Here is a 27,678-nt window from a genome sequence, read left to right on the forward strand (position 1 = left end):
ACATTCAGTCGAGAGGGGAAGGGCTGCCACTGATTATAGGTAGTTGAAACATTGCATGTGCCCTACAGCACAGTGCTTATATTCTTTTAATAACTCAACACAACTGTTTTGAACCAGATCACAAAACATATATATTATATATAATAAAATAACTTGTAAATATAAAATATATGTATTGTATGTTGTATGTAGTTAATTATGTATTGCTCAAGGGACAAGAATGAAACATGAGGACCTGTGAAATGGTTTCACCGTACATGGTACATCAGCTCCACTTCAGTTTGGCATTCAGCTTCAGTAAGCCAATATGTGATCAGTCATGGCTAACTTACCCTGTTGCTAGGAATACAAACACTGACAACAACTCACAGAATGCTAGATGTCAGTTTGCGGAAGGTGGAGGTCAAGAAAAATGCTCTGAGAATAGAAAAATGGTTTGCTACTTTCCTTTGTGAAAGCTTCCCTTGAGAGATTTTGAACGAATATACACAACAATTACATCATGATTCAGAGCTCTGAGAGCAAGAGGAAAAAAAAAAAGATGGGCGTGGGATATTAGGGCTTTGTATTTTGACCTCAGAATCTCCCTTCAAAAAATCGTTCCAGAGCCATCGAGCAGCAAAACACTCCAAGAAAAATCACATTTACCCACATTATTGACGCTCCACCTTAAAGCCCCCAAGAAGTAAGAAAAGCAAAGCCAATCCCATACAAACAGCCTCGCTAACATCAAAAAGATTTGTCAGCATGGCAGTATTCCATTCTTATACAAGTAAAGAGAAAGGGCTACAATTTATGTGACATCCCAATCCAGGTTTGTCTGTGAGCATTAGAGCTTTGTGCAAGAGATGGGTGCCAGCGAAAACAACCCAACTCGACTGCTATGAACAGTTAACAGTTTGTAGCATGAACAGGTGGGGGTTACTTGCTGATGTTCCTCATTTAATTATGTTCCTCAGACCTCACTCTCCACACTGGAGAAGTGGGCAGAGCCTCGACGAGAGCACAGGCTCTTGGTTTTGAGGGGAAGATGTGGGGATTGATACATTTGGGGTTGGGGAAACGATCGCAGTTTCTGGTACTGGAGCTTAGCACTAAAGGAGGACAAAGACGAGGGCTGTGGGGCACCAGGTGTAGATGAGACAACCGATGGGGAGGACACTGATGAGGAGGAGGTAGGTGGAGGTACATGTATATGGTGAGAGGAAGAGGGTGGGGCTGGGAGTGCAGGGACCATTGGAGGGGGTAAAGATGGCGGTAGACTCTGAGGAGGGGACGGCAGTTGTCGGGACCGGTCTGAGCGTTGTGGTCTTTGTGCACTGAGGTTGGATTGGCTTCCAGATTTTGCCTGGCTCTGAGCCCGATCTGGTTTGGATGATTGCCGTTTGGGTCTTACACTGCTGCTGAAACTGTGGCAGTGAGGGAATAGCTCCTCCTGACTCCTAGAAGTCACCCGATTCCATTTGGAGTGAGTGCTGGCAAAGTGATGGGGTGACTGGCAGGAACAGGATGTGTGGACTCGACTCTTCTCTTGAGACCTGCTTTTAGATTTATTTTCGGTCTTCACTGGTAATTTATCAACAGACCAGTATCTTCGAGGAGGTGGGGGAGTCAATGGAGTTGGAGGCCACTGATTTGATTGTAATCTTTCTGATCCCCACCCTGGTCCTGTTCTGAAACCCAAGCTACTTTCTCCACCACCCCACCCCAAAAAAGAGTCATCTCTACTGTTTATGCTGCCTCCTCTTTCTCTGGCAGGGTAGGTGCCAAAGAACCATCCTCCTCCTCCAATGCCTCCAACTGCCCTTCCTTCGTGACCCTCCCAATATCTCTCAAACTTACCAAACTCTCCAGAGGAACCTTCATCATCTGTGTATATCTCAACGTTTTTTTCTCTGTCCCTTTCGGATTCAGAGTCCATTCCTCTGCTTTCTCGTCGTCGCCCCTGTTCTTCTGGCCTACTTCTTTCCACTTCAGACTCCTCATCTTCTTCTTCCTCGGAATCCCATTCGTGAAATGACAGGCCTTCTCTCGAGCAAGGCTTAACTCTCTTGTTTTTTCCCAAAAGGGGCCGACTCTCTCCACCTCTTCCTCGCTCATCTCTCTCAGCTCCTACAGACTTTCGTCTTTTAGATATGGGAAGCAAGGGTACAAAAGACGATGGTGAATCAGAAGTTGGGTTCCCACTACTCCAAAATTTGACGGTTGAAGAAGGTTTGTTTGAGCAAGAAAAATGCTTGTTGTTGGACCTTGGCCTGGAGTGGCGTTGTGATTTTGGGCTTCTCTGATGTCTTTCCTTTCCTCTACTGCCTTCTTCATCTTCTCCACCTTGATCATCCCTATCTCTCTTTACTCCATCTCTGATAGTATCCCACTCATAACTCCTTGTAGAGCTTTCACTCTTTTTTCGGAAAGAGCTTCGCCTCAGTGCAGGATAAGAAGAGTATTCCTGTCCTATTCCTTTTTCAAAGACATCTTTCCTGTCCATATCTACATCCTCTTGTTCAGTTTGTTTTCCCCTCTCCCTTCTTCTTGATTGTTCCTCTTTTTTCTTTTTCTTTTTCACCTTACGCCTTTTACTCTCCCTTTCTTTTTCACGCTCTTCTCTCTTCTTTTTCTTTCTACCCTTCTTCCTCCTCTTTCTCTCTCTTTCCCTTTCTTTATGATGTTGTTTCTCCTCCTTAACATCTCTATCTCCAGTTGCTCTTCTACCCTTTTCTTTCTCTCCCCAAGAGGTCCACCACTCTTGAAGCTGTGCAATCTGGCTGCCTGCTCTGTCTCTCACCTGCACCCTCTGTCCGCAAGGTTTGCGGGGTGGTATAGGTGGTGGTGGAGGACTGCTAGGCAGGGATCGAGAGGACATACATGAATGACTTTTTCTCCTCCCCAAAAGCAAGCTTGACTCCTCCGTAAGCTCATCTGTGTCATAGTCCTCATACACATCTCGTACATCTGCCCGGTATCTGAAGCTCTGTGATGATGTGTACGATGATGAAGAAGAGGGAGAATTGGATCGGGAGACTGATTCTGAAGAAGAGGATGAACTGGAGGTGCTGGAGCTGCTGGAGGAATTGGATGTGTAGCATACATATGGAGAAGGTGAGGGCAGAGTCTGTGTTGGGGAAGAGAGGGGCACAGGTATAGGCAGAGGAAGAGGAGGAGGACGACGTCCTCTTCTCCCACCACCATCCCTCATTCCATATCTGCCACCACCTCTCCTTCCGAGTGGAAGGATGTTTTCGTAGAGTGGCCCCCCTGAACCCTTCCTTTTTGAGAAGCTGCTTCTCCTCCAGATAGATTGCAGCGGTGGAGAGGGATGTGGCAAAGCAGGGTTAATTGGTAAGTGTCCAGAGGCTTGACCTTTAGGAGGTAACCGTGGGTTTCCAGAGGATTTTGTCCCTCGATGCTTAGTTTTTGGAGTTTGGATACCTATGTTTTGAGGTTCAGCAGAGACCCCTATGCCTTCTGGATCAATTGGCCCATAGTATCTCTTGTACTCATCCAGACCCCCCTCTCCTCCACTTATTCCTGCACCCCAGTGAGGGGGCATGCCTTGGAATTGCGTTAAGTCTGTTATCCCACTGTTCACACCGCCAGGCTTCTCAGGGCCCACCTTTGGACATGTCCACCGATTCACAACAGCTAATCGACGATCATGCCTTGGTAGGAATGTTGAGCAAGGCATGGGTGCTCCAAGAATGGGACTGTTCGATGGCCCTAGTGCCATTCCAGAATGTCCACCTGAAGGAGGGGAGCCAGGAAGAAGAGCATTGTATACCGGTGGCTGCTGGTGGTGTTGCTTTTGTTGTTGCCGCTGTTGTGCCATAGCGATGGGGGGATTGGCCACGACTGCAGAGATCACATGAGGAGGTGGAGGAGGAGGAACTGTGGAGACATGATGATATTGAGGAAGTGTGTTTTGGGAGCCTCCAGGAGCTGTTTCATCCTCAAAATTGCAGCAGCTGTACATTCCCTGTAAGAGATAACAAGCAAAAGATTTACTTAGCAAACAGTTCAGGATATCATAATATTTCCCTTGGTGACATACAAACCGATTTAGACGCTTAGAAAATGTCTTGGTAAAGACGTGAAACATTACCATAAAAATGAAATTGTAAAGCTCCCAGTGCTTTAATGATGCAAAAGTACACACTGTAAGCTCAGCTAACCATTCTCTGAGGTAATGGCAATGCTGACCTCACTCTTTGAGTATTCCATCTAACCTAACTGCCTTACAATACTCTCATAAAAAGTATGGTTGCTTGCAAGGGGGATTTAAGGTTCTTCTCATTCTTTCCACAATGTACACAAAGACAGATAGTGATAATGCAGAATGAATAAATGATCCATCTTCTATCATCCTTTTCCACCCCTATTCATTACTATAAGAGAAGTTATAGGCTTTCATAAAATCCCTCTGTGTGTGCAATGGGAATGCTAGATGTGCCATCACATTTTAGAAATGACAGGAAATAAAGGGAGTGTGCTGCAAAGTCCCCTTCTAAGGATTTAACGCCTGATTGCGAGAGATTACTGCGTGTCAGTCTTTGTTCTTGTTGCAAGTAACAAGAATTGCAAAAAGAGTAATCTTTCCTTTTACTTGCAAATACATTTAAATGATTCCAGTTTTGTTTATTAGGTTCATTTTTACATTTACTGGGCTACAGATTTTAGTTTGCAGAGCTGGAATGATTTATGACACAATTAATGTATTTGATCACTTTCTCTCAAATTTCAGCACAGTTTCATAAGAAATATTCATAAAATAAGTATATTTATAAGGGCTGTGAAAATTAAAGTTAATACTTGTGATTAGTTAAATGTTTTAAAATTTTAAGTGTGAAATAACACATTTATTCAGTTTGATATTAAATTTGATCTGTTCTGTGTGATTTCTAAAAATGAATGGGACACTTTCAGAATGGACTGAAACAGTTTGGAGCCACATCGAAAGTCTCTCACACACATGCACAATTCCCTATGGGAGTTCCCATTTATCAGTGGCCTAAATGACTGAGAAAACCATTATTCTACAGATTATTTATTTATAAATCAAACCCAGATGGGATATTTAACAATTGTAAAGTCATTTGCAGCCTTTATATGATGAAATTTAATTATCATCAAAGCTTAAAAAGTGAAACATCATCCACAAGTGGAACGCCATCATTCATAAAAATGTTAATGTAATCATCAGCGGAGGAATGTGGGTCAGTGGTGCTGGGGGAAGTATGCACATATATTTTGAGTGCCATTAACACAAATTGAAGAACAATAATTACATATATTATTTAGTTTTCTTTCCTTAAAAATGAACGGAATGCATTAACGTTTTAACAAAAAAACAATTGACAGCTCTAATATTTATATTATCTTGCTTTTTATTTGGGTCACTCACCCGACTGAAAGCCAGTAGGAAGTCCATTCCTCCAGAGCGGCCCAAACAATGGCGGAGCTTCCAATAGACAAGATGCTCCCATGCAAACACCAGCAGACTTAGGCCCATTGCAACCAGAAGCATATAGAACACTCCCGCCATGTTGTCTATGTCCAGCTTGGAACTCATCACCTCAATCTTATCATTATGGCAGATCCCAGACAGCCAGAGTCGTTCAAGCATGTCAATCTCATCTGAAAAAAAGGAAAAGATGTGCACAATGACAGGAGATAAGAAGCATGAAAGATAAGTAGGCCTACAAACAGGGGACAAGACAGATGGACAGAAGGGAGAAAATTAAAAAGAAAGGCTAAAGAAAGCAAAAGAGCACTCTAACCCTATTGTTGGGAAAAGTCTTTAATTCAAATCTACAGACAGTGGAGATCTTGCTTTAGCTTCAGTTATTATTACACTGTGTTCACAAAAAGGTGAAAATGGAAAAGAAAAAACAGGAAAAGAATCATAAAAGGCAAGGAGGTGGAAAGAGAGAAGGAGAGAAAGAGAGACTGGAGGATAATAACAGCTTTGATGGAGGTCTGAAATGGCCTGGTTTCGAGGCTCTTGTGATAAGACAGGCCCGTTGTAGTTTGGAGATGAAAGCTCTAGACTGATGGGCCTACCTCCCAACAATAGCCATTAGTGCATTTATCAGAGTGAAAATGTCACTGTGGGAAAAAATAAAAGCATGACAAGGGTATGTTTCTGGCAGAAAAACGACATATGCATTTAGATGACAGCTTTATATCGAGGATTATTCCTTCACTACGAAGGAGGGAGAGAGATAAGTCTAAATCATCATTTCATATGAAACAAAGCATAAAAACAAAACCGCGCTGACCCGCAGGTTAATTACGTTTCAATTTATGACAATATGGCCTTGAACTATGGCTTAAGCCGGGCTCACACTACAGGAGTTTGAAAATCCTAACCGATTATGAAATCTGGTTACAGCACACACATAAGGAGAATCTTTGCAGATTATCTTGCCTCAAATCTTAAACATGCACACACTACAAGATTTTAACATCGTGGCGCATCACACACTACAAGATCTTATTAATATTATCATGCCAGAGGGAGCGCCACATTATACAGACAGTCGTGTTACTATAAAACGTCAAGAAGCAGTTTCCTCCGTCTCCACTATCCAACGGGGCTGTACAGCAGCTGTTTTGCGGTCACGCATTGGCTATTGTGAAAGTACTGACATATTCATATAGCCGTCATCATCCCGATTTAAATCCTAAATATCAAACATGTTTGATATGATCGGGGCGGCCCCGATTTGTGTGCGTGCAGATCGGGAGGTGCAAGATTCGATCGGTGAATGCCTCACATTACCAGATAATCCGCGCCGAACATCGGGAACAATCGAGGGGCTCAACAAGATTTTTGCTCCGATTCTCAGGAGGGGGAAATTTTTTTTCATTATATTTATTCATTCAAACAAGCAAAATCAGCCCTGAGAATTTCAATCCAAATTGGGATGCATCAAAATAAAAAATTGAGGTGTTCCGCTACCACGCTGTCTACTGAAATGACCCTTTGGCTATTCATAATTGTATTAATTTGCTAAATTTTTCTAATATCATTTATCATATTTCAGTGAGACTCTTCCAGCTCCCTTTCACATTTATTCTTTAATCATTATGGGGCAACTCACTAGGTTCCTCATCCTCAAGCAATGCAGGAGAAAAGCATGTGAAGGTGTGCGTATGTGAAACAGAGAAAGGGAGAAAGTGTAACATCACTCATAAAGGTTTAATTTCCAAAAAATGTTGCTCACTCACTATGAAAACAAAACAATAGGAATGTTTGTTTGTCATAGTGAAAATCAGGGGTTTGAGACTGAGTATATTTCCTCCGTCTCCACTATCCAACGGGGCTGTACAGCAGCTGTTTTGCGGTCACGCATTGGCTATTGTGAAAGTACTGACATATTCATATAGCCGTCATCATCCCGATTTAAATCCTAAATATCAAACATGTTTGATATGATCGGGGCGGCCCCGATTTGTGTGCGTGCAGATCGGGAGGTGCAAGATTCGATCGGTGAATGCCTCACATTACCAGATAATCCGCGCCGAACATCGGGAACAATCGAGGGGCTCAACAAGATTTTTGCTCCGATTCTCAGGAGGGGGAAATTTTTTTTCATTATATTTATTCATTCAAACAAGCAAAATCAGCCCTGAGAATTTCAATCCAAATTGGGATGCATCAAAATAAAAAATTGAGGTGTTCCGCTACCACGCTGTCTACTGAAATGACCCTTTGGCTATTCATAATTGTATTAATTTGCTAAATTTTTCTAATATCATTTATCATATTTCAGTGAGACTCTTCCAGCTCCCTTTCACATTTATTCTTTAATCATTATGGGGCAACTCACTAGGTTCCTCATCCTCAAGCAATGCAGGAGAAAAGCATGTGAAGGTGTGCGTATGTGAAACAGAGAAAGGGAGAAAGTGTAACATCACTCATAAAGGTTTAATTTCCAAAAAATGTTGCTCACTCACTATGAAAACAAAACAATAGGAATGTTTGTTTGTCATAGTGAAAATCAGGGGTTTGAGACTGAGTATAGGAGATTACAACTCCACAAACAATCAACAAACCACCATTAGATACACCTGGGGTGTATCTAGGTATTCATTTCATGTAGAAATTCTCTTACCATCTCCAACTAGCTGCAGGAGGGCAAGGTCTAGCGGCCGCTTCCAGCGGGAGTTTTTGTGTAAGGCAATGCCATATCCTGTTGTAGCGAACACTTTGCCAGAGCCGATGGTCATTACTTTGCAGCCCTCGTCCTTACGAGCCATGTAATTCAGGACAGCTGCATCATATATGAATGCATCCAGTTTTCTGCAGAGAGAAAGAGGAAATGGGAAACAAAACAACAAGACATGGGTGAATTACTTCACAAGACTAATTATCACTTTATTGATTGTTACATGTAAACATTGATGATCTTCAGGGAAATCCTATTTCTAAACTAAATAGCGTGTAATTGGTAATTAGTGAAGCCAATCAAGCACTCACCCTAGTTCTGCACCACACTTTTGGGGTTTAACAGCACTGAAAATACTTTTTAGGACTTGGATTTTTTTTTGTTAAAGGGGTTATATGATGCGTTTTCTATTTTTCCTTTCTTTAGTGTTTTATGTAGCTATTTGTGCATGTATAAGATCTGCAGAGTTACAAAGCTCAAAGTCTCCCACAAAAGGATTTATTCTATCTAAAAGAGAAGGCTGATCCAGACCAGGCTAAAACGCCTCATTCAAACACGCCCTCACATGTCTACGTCACGATGTGGAAATATTTGCGTAATACCGCCCAAATGTTCATGCAAAGAAAGAAGGCGTGGTTTCAGGAACCACAGTAGCGTTGATGCAGCCATGTCAGGGAGACGCTGTGTGTTTCTGTGCGAAAGCAAAAGCACTTTATTGGGCCTTCCGAAAGTAGATGCAATTAGGAATCATTGGTTAAGATTTATTTACAACAGAACAGCACAACCCAGATGTTCGAATTTGTGCAACGCATATTGTGTGTGTGTGTGTGTGTGTGTAAGAGAGAGACACAGAGAGAGGTCACATCACTGTGGAGTCAGCTTTCTTAATCACGCCTTGTGTACTGCAAATACATGCGCGCATCATCACTGTGTCTGTCACGCGACTCTGTTCCCCTTTCGGGCTTGAACTGATGGTAAAACTAAGGACATTATTTACTGTCTTTACATTTATGTTGAAAGCTGAAGCTCGCGATTATGGAAAGGGGCGTTACATTTCCGACGCATGCTTGTGGTGTTCGGCCAATAACAATGCACTGGGTCAGCTGGCCAATTAGAGCAGACTGTGCTTGTCAGAAGGAGGGGCTTTGTAGAAAACAACGCGTTTGAGAGAGGCGGGGCATAGAGGAACTACAATAATGTACAGTATTTGAAAAATAATGTTTTTTGTACATTAAAGCATGTCAACATATTCTGTTGCACCAAATACACCAAATAATTATCTTTAAAATAGCACCATATGACCCCTTTAATTTCAGGAATTTGTTGTGTTTTTTTTTTAGGAGCTCTTGGTACAAACATACATACATAAATATATGACACTGAGAACAGAAAGAACATTTAAATAAGACTAAGGAAAAAACAATAAATAAATAATAATAATGTGGTATACATCTGGAACATTAGATTTATGTACAGATTTGTGCTTTTACTGTATATATATATATATATATATATATATAGCAGTATAAATAAAAATATGTATATGTATTTAAATAATACTTGAGAGAGAGGCAATAATTATTTATTAAGAAATTAATTACAGAAGACAGGTGGTAATTTCTGTGTTATGCCTAGTTCACATTACAGGATTTTAAGCCCGATTTAAACCCGATATGCAAGTTAACGAGCTCGCTAACAGGTCGGACTATGATTGGGGGAAAATCAGCGGGTGATCAGCGCTCAGCAATCTTTATGTGTGAACCACTCAACAACGCTCCAAAGAGACTCACTGACGCATTGCCGATGCCAAGCAAATATCTAGCAAGCTAAATATCTGGACTTGTCGGCCGACTCGACATAACGTGGTGGCATGTGTCGCGACAAGCTACAGCCAATGAGAGAGCAAGCAGTGCCGATCCTAGACTTCTGGGGGCCCTACGCAAAACTGTGTCGGGGGGAGGGGACTAAAATGAAATCATCTTTGAGAGCAAGTGTGCCCCCTGGTGTTTCTGGGGCCCTACGCAGCTTGCATATTTTGCATATAGGGAGGATCGGCTCTGAGAGCAGGGCATGGGTTGAGATCAGCGGAAGCAAAACAGAAACAGCAACATGGCTTTAAGAAAAGTTTGGACACAAGAAATGGAGCAAAATTTTCAAAACAGATCATCACGCAAACAGCTTGCAGCACTAATTTCTTTTCTACGTCCATTTTCAAATAAACAAATCCTGTTTCACGTCATTCCCGTTCCACTTCTCACGTGTGCTTTCATGACAAAACTTGGTTTGGGAACCATGTAGAGTCATTGGGTGACAGAGTTGTTGTCAGCTCGTGTATTGTGTGGAGCCCTGTTGCGGATCATTTATGTAGTGTCACGTAATGTGAACACCACAAAGACTTCCAAGACAGACAGCAAGTCATGTAGTCTGAACAGCACAGCGATCTGCCGACGTTTTAAATCATGTAGTGTGAACTAGGCTTAAGCTGGAGATGGCATGGGGGGGAAAACTTTTTATGCCTAGATGTTCTAGTTTACAGAGATCTGTAACTGTCTGCTGTAAGTTGAAGTGCACAGAACCGACTCAATGACAGCTGAGTAAAACTGTCATCTGCGCCTGTGGAAGGTTGAACTATTTCTGTTGACGAAGGAAGGACATCCTCTGCTGGGCCTTTTTCATAATGGAATCAATGTGATTGTCCCACTTCAGGTCCTGTGAGATGGTGGTGCCCAGGAATCTGACTGATTCCACTACTTCCACAATGCTATTCATGATGGTTGGAAGTGGGAGTGCAGGGGGGTTACTTTTAAAGTCTACAATAATCTCCACAGTTTTGAGCGTATTCAGTTCCAGGTTGTAACTTGTGACTGCACCAGACAGCCAGCTACTCAACCTCTTGTCTGTAAGACTCGTTGCTGTCCTGGATGAGACCTGTCTGGGATGGCTCCGTTCAACCAGTTTTATTTGCTAGGGAGCGGATATTCACCAGATTGGCAGCGGAATCCTAAAACCGTGCTGTTGGAATTTCACTTCCCTTGTTTGTGTCGCTTGGAGCACGTCTATAGGATCACAGCTTCTCCAACTAGAATGTCCAGTAAAACGTCTTAATGCTCAAAAGTTGGCAAAAAATATTTTGCCATGCTATTATTGATGTCTAGGATCTCGTCCCTAGTAAAGCTGATCAGAAAAAAGTTACTTAAAACAGGACAAACTAGAAATAAAAATAGTAAAAGTACCAAGGAGCTACAAACCGAGGCAGCCATGCGCAGCGCCATAAAAAAAAATCAGTTTTCAAATTCCTACTGTAAGGTTACTTTTATCTATGATTTACATTAAAATCAAGTTTCCGAAGGACTTTAAACAGATACGTCAGGTGCACTGAAATTGCACTGCATTAATGTGTTTTCACTACATAAAAATACAGTGATAAATCTATAGAAAGTGTGAAGAAAAGGAAATTATAAGGTATTGGTAAGCATGAATAAGCATCAAGTAAACAACTACTACATGCATGCATACTCTTGTAACGTTTATTATTATTTATTAGCTCTAAAAAGGGGAATATTTATGACGAATCATAAATGGTTATGATTCATAATAAATATTTAGATTATATCTTCGAATTAACTGTAGCAGAATCAAGTTCGTTTGGCCATTCACAGCTCTCTGTGGAATGTTTTTGATCAGAAGATTCCAGGATTCTCGTGGGGGCTGGTTCTAATCTTTTTGACGGCGAAGAACCATTTGGCAATTTACAACCCCTCTACAAGTAACATCTCTGACCAGAACTGTAATTTATATGCAAATGTCAAAAGGCTAAAAGGGTCTTTTAAGCCATAAACAGTCCAACACTCCAGCATGATCCTACGCAGACGCTACACTCTGTTTTTATATGCAGGTGGATAATCAAATATCTTTCTGGGACTTGTATTTCTTCCATGGTGGAGATTGTTGAGTAACAGTTTGAAATGTGATGCTTGGAATACAGCATTTTGTGCAATTACTTTGCTAAGCAATCAGACTGAACATTTTCACCTGCTGCATGATAAAACAGACAAAAATGGTGCCATTTTCTTTTTCAAATAATGCAAAAATCCACTTTAATCTTATTACTCCATATTCACAGTGCTAAATAATTCAGCAGCTGAATCTTATACAGTAAAAACATAAAAGTTGCTTTTTCAGAAGTCAAGTAAGCTTTCCGCCTGATCAGTCAGGTGCACTGGTATGCCTCTTTTCTTTGATCATATTTTTCCCACCTTGTAACATACCAACGTCTTTGCAGCAAAAATCCAAATTGACAGCTTATTACTGGCTACTCTTCAACCTCCTGCTAAGCACACCTTGAGGTTATTAACAAGCTCTACTTGGCCCTCCAAGACCAGCAAGCACCACATTAGCATTCAAGGTAGCAGCTTTTGTCAGAAGCGTTGTATCCAACAAAACAGAGCCCTTGGGGGAAAATGAGTCACACATTTCAGTAAGGGTGAACCAAATGAACAGAACATACACAGACAGGTGTTTGACAGCACACTGGCCCACAGTGCAACCCGACTGAAATAGGAAGGCAGTAACAGCAGTAGGTAGGCTGTTGAGGTACACAAGTGCCTCTGAGAATCAGCTAGCGCCTAGTTGGAGACCTGACTTGTTGACTCGTGGGCTAGCGATTGCATTGCACGGCTTGAAATCGAAAGTCTCACTCTGCAGGCTACAACTATTACACAAACCAAGTGCTTATGAATGACAGATGAAATCTTCACGAGAAATTGCAAAGCCTAAACATTGCGATTACACATTCTAGCCCGCAAACATAACCTTTTTTGCGATGGGATGCATATTCATGCCCTTTGTATGCATAATGCAGGGACTTGAGCTTTAGATTGGACAGCCGTAGACACACACACTCCCATGCACACAGATCCTAGGGCAGTGAAGCAGTGTTAGCGCCACCACACTGCTATTTAATAATTCTGGAACAATCATGGCATCTTATGATGCAGAGTAGTGAATGAATAATACACAAGTGCAGAAATGCTCCTTTCGGTGATTAAACACTACCAGATGAAAATGGAATGACATAAAATGCTCTTTGTATAACAAAGCCTCGCAAAGCTTTTAAAAAACTTTTGTTTCCTAAACCAGCGTCATGCAGAGTTGTGTCAACTGGCTAGGCACATAAAAGCATCATCATAGGAAAACTCAATGCTTGACTAAACAACTATAATACCACCATGCCTCTAAACTAAGCTGCCTCAGCTGTGGTCACAATGTGGCACTAACAAAAACACAATCTGCTACTACAGTATAAAGCAGGTGTCATTGTTCACCTTCTATATTAATACATTAAAGATAATGACACTAGTGGCTAGATAGGGGAAGTCGTGGCCTAATGGTTAGAGAGTCGGACTTGTAACCCAAAGGTTGCGGGTTCGAGTCTCTGGTCCAGCAGGAATTGTAGGTGGGGGGAGTGAATAACCAGCGCTCTCTCCCACCTTCAATACCACGACTGAGGTGCCCTTGAGCAAGGCACTGAACCCCCAACTGCTCCCCGGGTGCCACAGCATAAATGGCTGCCCACTGCTTCGGGTGTGTGTTCACAGTGTGTGTGTGTCAAAATTTATTTTCAAAATCTTTTATACACACAACCGTCCAACTATATGATTTGTTATTGTATTTGGAGCAGTATTTTTATGGCATAATAACAACAAAGATCATATTTAGTGTGTCAGCATTCAACTTGAGCAGATACATTTACACTAAAAACAAGTCAGAGTAAGTAATTTGGAGATTTTTAAATATATTGTGTAAAAAGAAAAAGAAAAAAAAAACATTTTAAAAACTATTACATTTATAACAGCCAAAAATACATGTAATTAAATTTAGTTTATAATTTTTTAATGTTTTTGAAAGAAGTATCTTATGCTCAATAAGGCTGTATTTATTTGATTAAAAAAATAGTATATTGTTACAATAAAAACACTAATATTGTGAAATATTATCACAATTTAAAGTAACTGTTTTATAATTTAATATATTTAAAAATGTAATTTAATCATGTGATGGAATTTTTATTCCAAAGCTGAATTTTCAACATCATTTCTCCAGTCTTCAGTGTCACATGATCCACATGAATCATTCTAATATGCTGATTTGTTGCTCAAGAAACATTTCTTATTAATATCAATGCTAAAAACAGATGTTAAAAAAACATTTAAGCATTTATTTAAAAACAGCATTCATTTGAAATAACAATGTAAAGGTCTTCAATTTGGATCGATTTAAAGGGGTCGTATGATGCGATTTCAATTTTTCCTTTCTCTTTGGAGTGTTACAAGCTCTTGGTGCATAAAGAAGATCTGTAAAGCAGCAAAGACTAAAGTCTCAAATCCAAAGAGATATTCTTTATAAAAGTTAAGAGTCAGCCACACCTACCTAAAATGGCTCGTTCTAACACACCCCCACATAGCTACGTCAGGATGTGGGTAGATTTGCATAACGCCGCCAAAATGTTCACGCAAAGAAAGAAGGCGTAACTTTTATTCTCGCTGTAGTTTTGTTGTTTCCGCCGCCATGTCATAAAGACGCTGTGTGCTTCGTTGTGAAATCGAAACTACTTTGTTTGGTCTTCCAAAAGAGGACGATATCTGCTTCGTCATGCCTAGAGCTGATCCGTGCTGGTTGCTGAGGAAATACTACAACTTTGCGCTGTCGATCGCCGGATTGGCTTTCACCGTGGACGAAGCGGAGTCCAGCTCGGAGTCGTCACATGTCTTTCCTACGCTCCATCGAAATCGCCGGCCGCGCCATTCTCAAGCCCGCCCGCCTCTGCTCACTCTAACCCACCGGCCGTTCCTCACGCTAGCCCCCGGCCTCTGCTCACTTTAGGCTGCCGTGTGTGACGCTGTTTTGTTGTGAAAGCGAAACTACTTTGTTTGGCCTTCCAAAAATGGACACGACTAGAAATCAGTGGTTAAGTTGTATTTACAACACTGTTCCAGAACACTTCAACCCAAATATTCAGATTTCCTGATCCTGGGAGAGTAGACTACAATGCCGGCTGTTCTGACTCAAAGACTGCAAGTACGTTTTTTTTATATTTAAAGAGTTTTTATATTTTATATATTTAAAGCGAGTTTTTTGGGCAGTGTAGAGTAGGGCTTGTTGTTTGTCATTTCTCCGATCACAAATGCAGACATGGTTTTATGTTTACGCAGCGCGATGCGATGCAACGCAACGCGTAAAAAGACAGTATAAGTCATTATAATCCATAATTATGTCCCCACTGGATGCAACGAATGCCTCGTTTATAATGGGTTTTCATGTTTTTGAATCATCGCTCCAGCCTGACAGGGCATCATCACAATATGGTGAGGGGCGTAACATTTCTGTCTCACGCTTGAGGTATTCGGCCAATCACAATGCACTGGATAGCTGGCCAATCACAGCACACCTCGCTTTTTCAGACTGATGAGCTTTGTAAAAATCGATGCGTTTCAGAAAGGCGGGGCATAGAGGAGAAACAATAATGTACAGTATGTGGAAAATAATGTGTTTTTTTAACCTTAAACAGCATAAACACATTTCATTACACCAAATACACCAAATAATGTTCTTTTTAGCAGCATCATATGACCCCTTTAATGCATCCTTGTTGAATAAAAGTACATTTAAAAAGACTGCCCTGTTATGGCAAATTGCTTGTGATGTTCCTCATTTCTAAGTCACTTTGGATAAAAGAGAGTGCTAGATGAATAAATGTCAAATCTAAATAAAATAAATAAAGTTTGACTGCAGTACATTAAACGAGAGATATCAATACCATGCTCGCCCTGCAAGCACAAATCCAGTTGAAGACCTAGTATCCTGCGAAAGTAGTAATGCCCGCTGAATGTTTTGTCCTTTCAGTGACATAGCACCAAGGAGGAAAGTCAATCTTTACACCCTCCTTCGAAAAGTGACAGCCAACAAAATTATTAACTCCCCTGTTGTGATCCATCATGTCACCCATATCCGTCAATTACTTGTGAGCACATCTGTTTTCCCCCACGGCTTAAAAGAACATCTTGATTCATTGGGACATAACACTTTTGTGGTCTGATTTAGGGCCAGGATTAAATTAATTTGCCATGCTGGCTACTACTAAAACACTTCATTATACAGTTTATGCCTATGAATTAGTGTTGTCTTTCACGATGGTCGTCATTCACTCACCCAGTTTTAAGGTTGTCGATGGCCTCTTCCACGCCTCTCTGATTGTTCCGCACCATGTACTGATGCATGTTGGGGTAATTGCTCCGTATATTCTCCTCTGTACTCCCATTTGGGACAGTGCCAAAGCGTAAGGGAGGATACTGCTCTGTGGGATGCTGAAACTGAACACAACATTAGGAAAACACATCATTAGAAATATGAGATTACAGTTTAGGCCACTGAAATTCACATAATTAGTCATTTGGCTAACTATGATTGTAAACACTAAAGTGTGAGGTGGGAGTAAAAAGAATGAAAATGGAATCATTGTTTCATATGATTATAGGCAGATGATTTATTTGCATAATTTGGCTCCAACTGCTCCACACAAACAAATGTCTGTTTCAAATGCAAGTGAGACCTATTTAAAAAAAAGATTTATAGTGTGTATCCATATCACTGCAATGTCAGTTATTGTTGCACAACCACAATTTCAGCCTATACAAAAATTTCGCTACAGCTCAGTTTAGTTCACATCATGTCTAGTAAATAGGGATACACTGATTTTAAAATTGTGACTGATACCAATAAGCCAATATTTATTTTCATTTTACGGCTGATAACCATGTTGTTACTGTTAACTAAAACTACCAAAAAATGTCATCAGTAATTGAAATAAAGCTGAAATAAAATGCAAGATGACAACATAAACTTAAACAAAAATAAGAAATGTTGCCTTAGCTAAACTAAACTATAGTATAAAGTATACAAGTATAAAATAATACTAAAATCTGCACTTAATGTGCAGAATGAATAATGAATAAACATTTTTATTCAATTCTTGCTACAAGAAAAATAGCAGGGTCCTGTTTTACTATAATCTATGAATATCCCTTTAAGTTAGTAATAAATGGTCACCCAAGCCATAAAATAGGCAGAAACAATTCAATATCCAATAGTGGTAGATAATTATACATGATAAATAATTATACAGTTATAAATTACAACAAAAATGCCTTAATATACCAATTATTTTATTTGCAAATAAAGATCATGCAAATATAAAACAATCATATTTATTACATAATGTTTCCACACAAGTACGACCTCCATATACTCAGCTCAATGTAATAGCTAAAAAAAAAGGGAAATTTGTTACTAAATAAAATAACTTTTATCATTGTCTACCTTCTTATCACTGAGGCCTGACACAGTGTCGATGTACTCTTCTTGGATCATGAAAGCAGCCAGGTTAGCAGTGTAGCTGGCCAGGAAGATGACAGCAAAGAAAGCCCAGACCAGCACCATTATCTTACTGGTGGTGCCTCTTGGGTTTTCCACCGGAACAGAGTTATTAAACACCAGAGCCCACAGCAGCCAAATAGACTTCCCTATGGTGAACTTTGAACCTCCTGTCTCTGAGGGAAGAATAACACAGGAAGGCCAAGTGAGACATGTCTAATTATGACATAGACAGTGATAACAGCAAGTGTAAAGGTATTTATCAAAAAGACACATGAGAAAAGGAGGAACACAGCTCGAGGTGAACTGTGGAACATGCTTACAATGATAATAACAATCTGTAAACATGTCCTTCATTGCTGATTGCATTCATGAAAGTGCCCAGAGCAAAAGCTTGAATTTATAAACAACATACTCTTCCCACTCTGTAAGCTTCGGTTATATCCAACAGGGCTTAAGAATTCGAATATGAAGACGGTCACAGCTACCACAGACAGGCACATGACGAACATCATCACCCACACAGCTGGGCTGTACGGCTCTATAATGGTGGAAAAAAATATAAAAATGAATGGATGTCAATCCAAACTATTTAAAGGGGTCATGACATATTTTTTTCCCTGGGCTCCATTTATAATATAATAATTTTTTTTGAGCCAATAAGTCTATAGTTTAGATTTTACTGAGTATTGCCCACACTATTAAACAGCCAATTTATCAGCCTCTTTGCAAAGCCTGACTTAAACAGCAAAATCTGTGCAAAAAGGTGCCATACAAACTGTTAAAATCAGATTTGAAATGATCAGGGACCTTATTAAAATAAATTTCAGTAATTATTATTTTTTTTTGGTAAATGCCATTCATCAATGGCATTTACCAAGCAGTAGGTGCTACAAGCAGTCAGGAACATCACACGGTTTGACAAACTTTCTTACATTTTATCATTCTTCTTGTTTAGGAAGAACTGCGTATTCTATTTTCTTATTATCTCATGCAAGCTTCTGATATCCCAATACATGTCACTGCAGAAAAAAAGAGGCTCCTATAAGAAACAAAAATAGGCACCAAATAATTTTTTTAAGTGCCACAGAATAAATGTTTTTTTTATTTATTTCTTTTTTAAACACATTAACATTTCAGTCATACTGTCATATATGTATGTCTCCCCTCCTTTTACAGCATCAGCATTTTAATCCATCTTGTAGATGTCCTGGGAACTAAGGTTCACTTAAAGTGAGAACTAAACATCATTTCCAACTTGATAACTATATACCAGCGGTGGCGAACTCCGGTCCTGGAGAGCCACAGCCCTGCAGAGTACAGCTCCAACCCTAATTAAAACTCACCTGCCTGTAGCTTTCTAGTAACCCTTGAGACCTTGATTAGCTTGTTCAGGTGTGTTTGATTAGGGTTGAAGCAAAACTCTGCAGGGCTGCGGCTCTCCAGGACCGACGTTCGCCACCCCTGCTATATACAGTCAGAAAGAATAGTTTATTACACAGAATCTGTGCCAATATCACAGACCATAACTATGTTAGAATCACTTGGCCATTGAGTGTAGTTTGGGCTCCTCCTCAATGCATCCTATAAATGTTGTCATATGTCCTGCACACATCCAGTCTGTTTTTCTTCATTAGTAACATTCAATTATATAAGAGGTGTTGAATTTTATCTTTAGCTCCTTGCATTCTTTCTTATCATGTAGACAACAGATTAAGTAAAACATGAATATGCAATATAGCACATATATTTAGCAAAATGCTCTTCTTTAATTGTTTTTTTCCCCTAGCTGACTAATGAGCTTATGAACGCCGAATAGTTATTCTGTGGTAAACGATTGTTACGTGGCATTGTTTACAAGCTTTACACATTTTATGCAGTTTGAAACATTGAAAGAGCGCTTACATGAGACATTTCAGATATTTTGATGTCCATTCATGTTTATTTCATACTATAGTAGTAAAGAGAAAGATATGATGGGTTCAACCCGCTAAAGTGATCACTCATGCTACATTTCTGAGTGCCAAAATGGTATTTATTTGTTTGAATTTTGTAGAATTTTAAAGCTCATACTTTGTTTATTAAAAGCCTATTGCGATTATTGGATGGCAAGTGCGCTACAAATAATATGAAGTTCATGCATTAACAGAACACAGCATTTAGACTAAAGGTCTTGATAACAAGAAGCCATATTAGTATCACAAATATAAACGAGAATTGTTAACGACATTGTTAATGTCCACACAGCTGACAGCTTTGCATGTTGTAATTTGTTCAAGTTGTGCATGAAATAGACCCCGGTTTTCTTCACTTTTACTTCACACGTCTCCGTCATTTTCGATCTCTCTCATGCTGCCACAACTAGAGCTGCTTTTAGCAGGGGTGCATAACAAAAGATGTGATCGCAAAACAAGCAGGAAAAAAGGCTTTACATGCAAATTTTTAAGTCATAATATGTACATTTTAAAAATATCACTCGCAAACTAATATTTTTGGCCGCAAATGCAACCGTTTTAGTCGCAGTCTGGAACCCTGCACTGACATGCAAAAAATTGGGGGAGGAAGTTCAGTATGTTTTTATTTTAAAAAATAAAAATAAGAAAAAATGTTATTGTTAAGACCATCTTAACAATAAAAAAAAAATCATTGTTAGGGATAGGCCAAGTTGGATTGCTAATTACAAGATTATAAAGATCCTTAAACCATTACCATTTGGCATGTGTGCATAAAAAGTCAAATGATAATCAGCAAAAAATTTTGCAAATACAACATTTAACATAAACATGATATATAACACTAAATCTGAAGAAATATGAAGCCTGTAGCTCAACTGGTACAGCATAGTGCTGGCAAAATCAAGGTCAAGGGCTTTATTCCCAAGGAAAGGTTCATACAGATAAATTGTTTTACTTTGGATAAGTGTCTGCCAAATGCCTAAAAGTAAAAATGAAGTCCTCCCTCCTATTCCCTTACCGAGGAAAGCAGATGGTGACACAGTGCCATTGCTACGAGAGACCATGACACTGATGCCAGTCTCCACAAACGGAACAGAGAACTCTACAACCTCTGACCTCTCTTCATTAATAGTCAAGGAGCCGATCGCCATGTCAGCCCGCTTGGACACCACCTGGTGGGGAAAGAGTTTAATAGCATTACGAACAGAGGAAGTGTATTTAAGAAGTTTGTCAAAGTAGTAACTAACCTTTATGGACTACTTAGTCTGAATGTTAAATCTGAATGTTAAATTCCGTTAAATCTGAATGTTGCTTAGTTCACATTTAAAAAAAAAAAGTTTTAGTTTTGTTGTATATAATTTATATTCAAGAACATTAGCTTGCATATTATGGCCTGGTGCTTTATCAGTGTCACAGTTTGAGACAAAAAAACCTGCTGCACCTGAATTCAGTCAACATTGTGATGATAAAATCAAGGTGAACAAATAGTCGAGAGATAAAATGAGGACCTGACCTCCCCGACCATTCCATTCCACTCTCCATTTATGTTCTTTCCATGCCTGCCATTGGTCACCAGATAGAGGTCATAGCTGAAGCCCACTATTTTAGCCAGGCGCTTGAGAACATCAATACAGAAGCCTTTGCAGCAGTGCTTCATGGATTGAATGCCCTCAACAACCATGCTGTAATTGAAAAGAAGAAGAGAAAGACATAGAAAAAGAAACAGAAATGGGACAGTGACACAAAAGAAAGAAATAGTGTAGAGAAACCAAGTAAAAGAAACTAAATGAACATCCCTGCTTAGAATTGTCACCTAAGGTAAACACACATAGTCTGAGGTCTATCAGTATAAAGTATAAGTGTCACGGTGTGCCGACTGTGAGAAGCGAGGAACAAGGAGCAAGGAACGAGGAGAATCATGATCAACAGTCTTTATTTTAAATCTAGGGAAACACACGTAGGACACGGGATCGATGTTCAAGACAGCACACCAGACACTAGGAAACACAGGGTTTAAGTAATAAGGGAACTAATGGGACACACCTGGGATCAATAGAACTAAACAGGGAACACCTGAAACAAATGATCATAATAAGGACAGGAACGGGAAGGACCAAATAAGGGCATAAACATAACATGGAGCATGTGGGGGAGGAAAGCACAACACAAGACAGGAACCGAGTCTGACATTACTCTGGAGGGGGGCTCTGGAGGCCTCTCAGGACAGGCTTACAGGGACGAATGGCCTCCAGGGCGGTACCTGTTCCGGGACCCATGGCGGATAAGGCAGACTAGGGAGCCATGGCGGAACAGGCAGTTCAGGGTGCCATGGCAGATCAGGCAGACTAGGAAGCCATGGCTGATCAGGCAGACTAGGAATGCATGGCGGAGTAGGCAGACTAGGAAGCCATGGCGGAACAGGGAGCTCGGGGAGCCATGGCGAAGCAGACAGTACAGGAGGCCATGGCGGAGTAGACAGTTCAGGAGGCCTGGCCTCAGCACTCGGCCCGGCCTCCACGGACGGACCCCTTCTATCCCCCCCAAAAACTTTTGGGGAGAATATCGTCTTTAGACGCCCTCCGTAGGCCTAACTCGGGAACTGTAGCCCTCCCTGGGCTTGACTTGGGAACTGGAGCCCTCCTTGGGCTGGACGTGGGAACTGGAGCCCTCCTTGGGCAGGACATGGAGACTGGAGCCCTTTCTGTGCTAGACTCGGGGACTGGAACCCTCTCTGGTCTAAACTCGTGGACTTGAACCCTCTCTGGGCTAAACTCGGGGACTGGAACCCTCTGTGGCCTAAACTCGGGGACTGGAGACCTCTCTGGGCTAAACTCGGGGACTGGAGCCCTCTCTGAGCTAAACTCGGGGACTGGAGCCCTCTCTGGGCTAAACTTGGGGACAGGAACCCTCTCTGGGCTAAACTCTGGGACTGGAGCCCTCTCTGGGCCAAACTCGGGGACTGGGACCCTCTCTAAGATAAACTTGGGGACTGGAGCCCTCCGTGGGCTAAACTCAGGCTAAACCCTCTTTGGGCTGGATTCGGGGGCTGGAGCTCACACTGGAGCAAGCTCTGGGGCTGGGATGAGGGCGGAGAACAGACTTTTTCTCCTCATCCTCCTCCTTTGGTTAAGGGTAAACATCTAGGGAAACACACGTAGGACACGGGATCGACGTTCAAAACAGCACACCAGACACTAGGAAACACAGGGTTTAAGTAAAAAGGGAACTAGTGGGACACACCTGGGATCAAAAGAACTAAATGGGGAACACCTGGAACAAATTATCATATTAAGGACAGGAACGGGAAGGAACAAATAAGGGCATGAACATAACATGGAGCACGTGGGGGAGGAAAACACAACACAAGACAGGAACAGAGTCTGACAATAAGATTATTTAAAGGAAATGGTCTGCTGTTTTAAAAACAAGCACTACTCAATAGAAACTGGAGCAGTGATCAAACAAGAAAATTTCATTATTTAGCTAAAGATTGAATGCCATACAGCACCCAAAAATATAACAGATTTTTATTTTCGTATTCATTTTGCCTAACTGAAGAGACAGCACCACAGCAATAATTACTGTAAAATATACACTGGTGGCCAAAAAGTAGTCATTACTATATCTAATAGCAGTGTTTATTAATTTTATTTTTTTTAAAATCCACACTTTGAAATAAGTAATATAGATATTCTTTTTTTTTGCTTTCTCACAGGGAATCTGTGGTGTAGATGTGTTTAATTATAATGAAAATGTCATGTAATTTTTTTATGCAAAATGTTGGTTGGTTAAACAAAATCATAATGTATCTAATTTAATAAAACTAATTTATATTATCTTTCTTTTGATTTTGGGATGAAATATGACTTGGGCATGTTCTTGTTTTTGTGACATTCGCCCAGGCACTGTATGCTAGACCAGGAAGAATTTTGAGAAATTCTGCATTTAAATAAAGTAAATGAAGTAAAGTGCTCTAACACAGAACTATCATTGATCAACCTCTTCCATTTCTACGTGCATTTCTAATTTATTTAAATTCCATCAGTTAGTGACAGGATAGGGAATGAATGCCCCTGGGGTAATGTGAATGTAATTTGCAACATCTGCATATTCACTGACACATTTGCCAAAGTGATAACCCCAAAGGTTGAATATTTCCAGTCTAAAAATCCACAGAGTGAACCTTGACCTGTTGTTGAGAGGCAGACGGCATGGCACAGAGTCTCTGATGCAGGAGCCTGTTCCAGGATCAGCAGGCTCTACAATGACGAACGGCCTCTCCTCCAGAGTAACCACACGCAAGTGTTGGGAGTCATCCAGAGGTTTGAGGAATGGGCCGTAACGGGACCAGGGAGGGTAACGCAGACGCAGCACTCCATTTTCCCACCAACCTACCTACAACAGTAAGAAGATGCCATTAAAATGACACAAAAACCTTTCTGAGACTTCAGACAGATGCTGAATATTTCATAATGGTACGTTAAATATGATTGGTGTTGGCATCTGACATTTTCAAGACAGTTTGTGGATGTAGTGCCAACTTTATTAAGTAAGAAACTGAAGCTGAAGCACATATAAAATGTCTGTCTTCCCAAGTGACAGCTATTTTATCTTTCAACAAGCCACGTAAACCCAAACCTTTCAAAGCTACTGCAGCATGGCACCTTTTTAACATCCCATGATTCCCAATCCCAAGTGTTAACTATCTGTCAGTGAACATGACAATTAAATAAAATAAAACAAAACAGACTTTTGTTCTAGCTCGACAATGAATGATCTACTATTTCTGCAGCTCGACTTCCTAGTCTGCCTACTCCGCCATGCATTCCTAGTCTGCCTGATCAGCCATGGCTTCCTAGTCTGCCTGATCTGCCATGGCACCCTGAACTGCCTGTTCCGCCATGGCTCCCTAGTCTGCCTTATCCGCCATGGGTCCCGGAACAGGTACCGCCCTGGAGGCCATTCGTCCCTATTACTGGCACGGTTCTGAAACTAGCCATTTCAAACTGACAAAAAGTGCATGAATACCAAAAACATTCCTGCAAAAATCTATTATTTCTTATGGCTTGTTGACATTTGCCAGGAAAATGCTGTATGTGCAATCATTTGCAATTGCCACTCAATTGCATTCAAGTCCCCTGCCGAAAACAATTTCCCTTTCGAGAGTAATTTAAAATAACAGACAAGTTATTGGAAAAACCGGAACGTTGTGAACTATACAATAAAACACAAATAAGCATGTAAAAACATAAGGTATGAATTGCAGACTACTAATTTTTACCATGAATTTAGAATTTTTAATAGAGGGAGAGAGAGATTGCAAACTCTCAGTGTACAGTAGGTTGATCATTTTGCTGAATTATATCACAAGTATATGTACTAAAAGTACTGAATATGAAGATCAAGCTTAGTTTCAATAATAACACAGTTTATACATTATAATACAAGTAAGAATTGTGTCAATGCAACCTTCGGGCTTTGCACAAAATGTAATGTGAATGTGCATATATTTATTATTTGATGCACTTCAGTCCCTTCTGTGTGACACACGGTTCATTTCAAATGCATTCTTCACATTTCATTTATATTGCATTTAAATGGCAAGGCAAAATGCGAACTCACTTGGGAGCTGCATTTAAAACAGTTCAATGATAACCATGAATATCTAAACACATTTAAGCATTCTACTGGCTCCACCCCTACCTCCTCCCAGCCTCTTCCTGCAGTGTAGGAGATAACATCCAGGAGCGGATTTGCCAGATAACCGTCATTATTAAAGGAATAGTCCCGTCCAGATAGAGTTATGTTACTGAAGAACCTGCAGGAGGAGAAGAGGAAAAAAAGAGCAGGGTGATAAAGGAGGAGTCTGAGTGAAAGTGATAAAGAGAAGGAGAGAGAGCAGTAAGAGATAAAGAGTGATAGATGGGAGTTCCATTAGTCACCACTCCACTTGGGGTGGTGTGTGATTTGTGCTGAATGCTTAAGGGATTCTTAAGCAAACCTTCTCTGCTGAACATTAAACAGAAATGACAACACTGATTCTCAATGAATATAAAAAAGAACGACCGAAAACTCAAGGTATAACTGCCTAACCAAATGAATGAATCAATGAATGAATTCAGAAGAAAATAGACAGAATGGAAGGATTAAAAAAACAAATGTAAGTAAAGTAAAGCTAAATGTATGAACGAACAAGCTATATTTTGAATGAAATCTGAATTTAAAAATTGTTGATAAATGATTGAATAGCTAGGGTGAATGTATACTGTATTTGTGAATGGAAGAAAGGGCTGATGGATGCATAGATGAATTTAAAAAATGAAGGGTGCTGAAAGATGTATAAATTAGGAAACGAATAGAGTAGAGAGAAAAATATGGATGAACAGACAGATAAAATATGAACGAGAGTAAAAAGGATCAACTTAACGAATAAATTAACAAATAAGAAAGAAAAATGGGATGGATGAATGGATAAAAAAATTTATAGTTTAAAGGGTAAGAATGATGAATGAATGAAATAGAGGAAAAATGTATGGACATTAAACAGAAATGACAACATAGAATCTCAATGAACGTAAAAACAGAATGACTCAAAAAGTATAAATGAATGAATCAATTAATTAATACAGACGAAAATTGAGAGCATGGAAGGATTTAAAAAAAGACAAAAAAAGCTGAATGAATGAGTAACAAACAAGCAATTTTTTGAATGAATTAAAAAAATGGATGAATGAATGAACAAATAAATGAATGAAAGGCAAATTTATTTGTGAATGGATCAATAATATATTCATTTTATTTACATAAATTAGAAAAGAAATAGGGATACTTTTGGAAGAAAGGGTACATTCATAGATGAATAAAAAATAAATGGTACTGAAAGATAATTTTCATGAATGTGTAGAATTAGGGAATGTAGAAAAAGATGGATGAATGGACAGATAAAATAAAAAAATGTAAAAAGGATCAACCATCAATAAATGAACAAATAAGAAAGAAAAATGGGATGAATGAATGATAAAAAATGAAGAATTGTTTAAAGGGTAAAAATGAATGAATGAATGAATGAATGAAAAAATAGAGTGAAACAAGTGGATAAACTGTATTCATGGAATAGATTACGGGGAAAAAATTTATTCAGAATAAACTGATGAAATTTGTATTTATTCATGTTTTCACTTATTATGAAAAAAAAAATTTGATGGATGGATGAAAAAAAGCAAGGGTAAAGAAAAGGATAACCTTCAGAGGAATGAATCAATGCGTCTACGAAAGAGGAACTGGGTGGATGGAGGATGAATGGCATGCCCTAAAGCACTGCTGCCACGGCTCCGATTGTGCTTTTATCACACTTCCAGATCGGCGGCAGGACACGGCAGTCATCTCGCCAGTGGCTTGTTTTCAATATTCAGTGTTTGGAGCTCTTAGGATGCTGCCGAGATGCTCTTGTTAGTCGCCATGACAACTAGGAGCACAAGAGTAGGACTGAAACTCTGGAACAGATGCGAAACGTGAACATCCCAACAGAGTATTTTCTCCCCTGCGCGTGTGGAAGCTGCTCCTAGTTTTCTTTTCATTGGTGATGAGGTAATTGGCCAGAGAAAAAGACTCTTTCAACCAGCTCGTTTTTCATTTTTTTATTTTAGCCTGTCATTGCACGGGGCGCTCGGCTTATTTTTATGAGACATGTCTCATAAGTATTTCCACTTCTGTCTTTGGGAGAAAATGTACTTGATATCTGATCCATAATTGATGTCAGGCTCTATATAAGAGATTATGTTCATTTCAAAAGCGACGGTTGCAATGACAGCTACAGCGGGCTTCTGGTTTAATGCCCCGTTTAATAGGTTGTGAGCAGTATTGCTTAGCTAAACTTCATTCCTCCATCTTGAAATGGCACACTAAACACTTTTAGAAATACAAAATGGAGATTATAAACAACGCTGTTTATTTTTCATGCCGCATTTTTTCATGCATACTCACAAGGGAATCATACTCGAGTTTACAAATCACTCTCAAACATGTTTGATCAGTCACACGCGATATCTGCTACAGATCGGCAATTCAAGAAAACGCCCAATTCGGCATAATTCAATTATCTCGCACTCATTTCGAGAGTGCAATGG

General features: G+C 40.0%; 1 protein-coding gene across 1 annotated transcript in view; it reads right to left on the bottom strand.

The window, feature by feature from the left end:
- Positions 1-269: 269 nt before the first annotated feature.
- The window catches only part of LOC107599531 (glutamate receptor ionotropic, NMDA 2D-like), a 52,310-nt gene continuing 24,901 nt past the window's right edge, over positions 270-27,678 (bottom strand). Inside the window, exons 4-13 of the mRNA XM_016291156.1 lie at positions 25,256-25,370; positions 23,742-23,947; positions 21,066-21,234; positions 20,571-20,724; positions 18,013-18,138; positions 17,544-17,773; positions 16,377-16,537; positions 8,115-8,302; positions 5,399-5,631; positions 270-3,973 (exon numbers count right to left, since the gene is read on the bottom strand). Coding sequence (XP_016146642.1) covers positions 956-3,973; positions 5,399-5,631; positions 8,115-8,302; positions 16,377-16,537; positions 17,544-17,773; positions 18,013-18,138; positions 20,571-20,724; positions 21,066-21,234; positions 23,742-23,947; positions 25,256-25,370 — 4,600 coding nt within the window. The 3' untranslated portion in view covers positions 270-955. The remainder of the gene's footprint in view (positions 3,974-5,398; positions 5,632-8,114; positions 8,303-16,376; positions 16,538-17,543; positions 17,774-18,012; positions 18,139-20,570; positions 20,725-21,065; positions 21,235-23,741; positions 23,948-25,255; positions 25,371-27,678) is intronic.

The sequence above is a fragment of the Sinocyclocheilus grahami genome, unplaced genomic scaffold, assembly GCF_001515645.1.
Source record: "Sinocyclocheilus grahami isolate Dianchi unplaced genomic scaffold, SAMN03320097.WGS_v1.1 scaffold268.1, whole genome shotgun sequence".
In the NCBI taxonomy this organism is placed as follows: domain Eukaryota; kingdom Metazoa; phylum Chordata; class Actinopteri; order Cypriniformes; family Cyprinidae; genus Sinocyclocheilus; species Sinocyclocheilus grahami.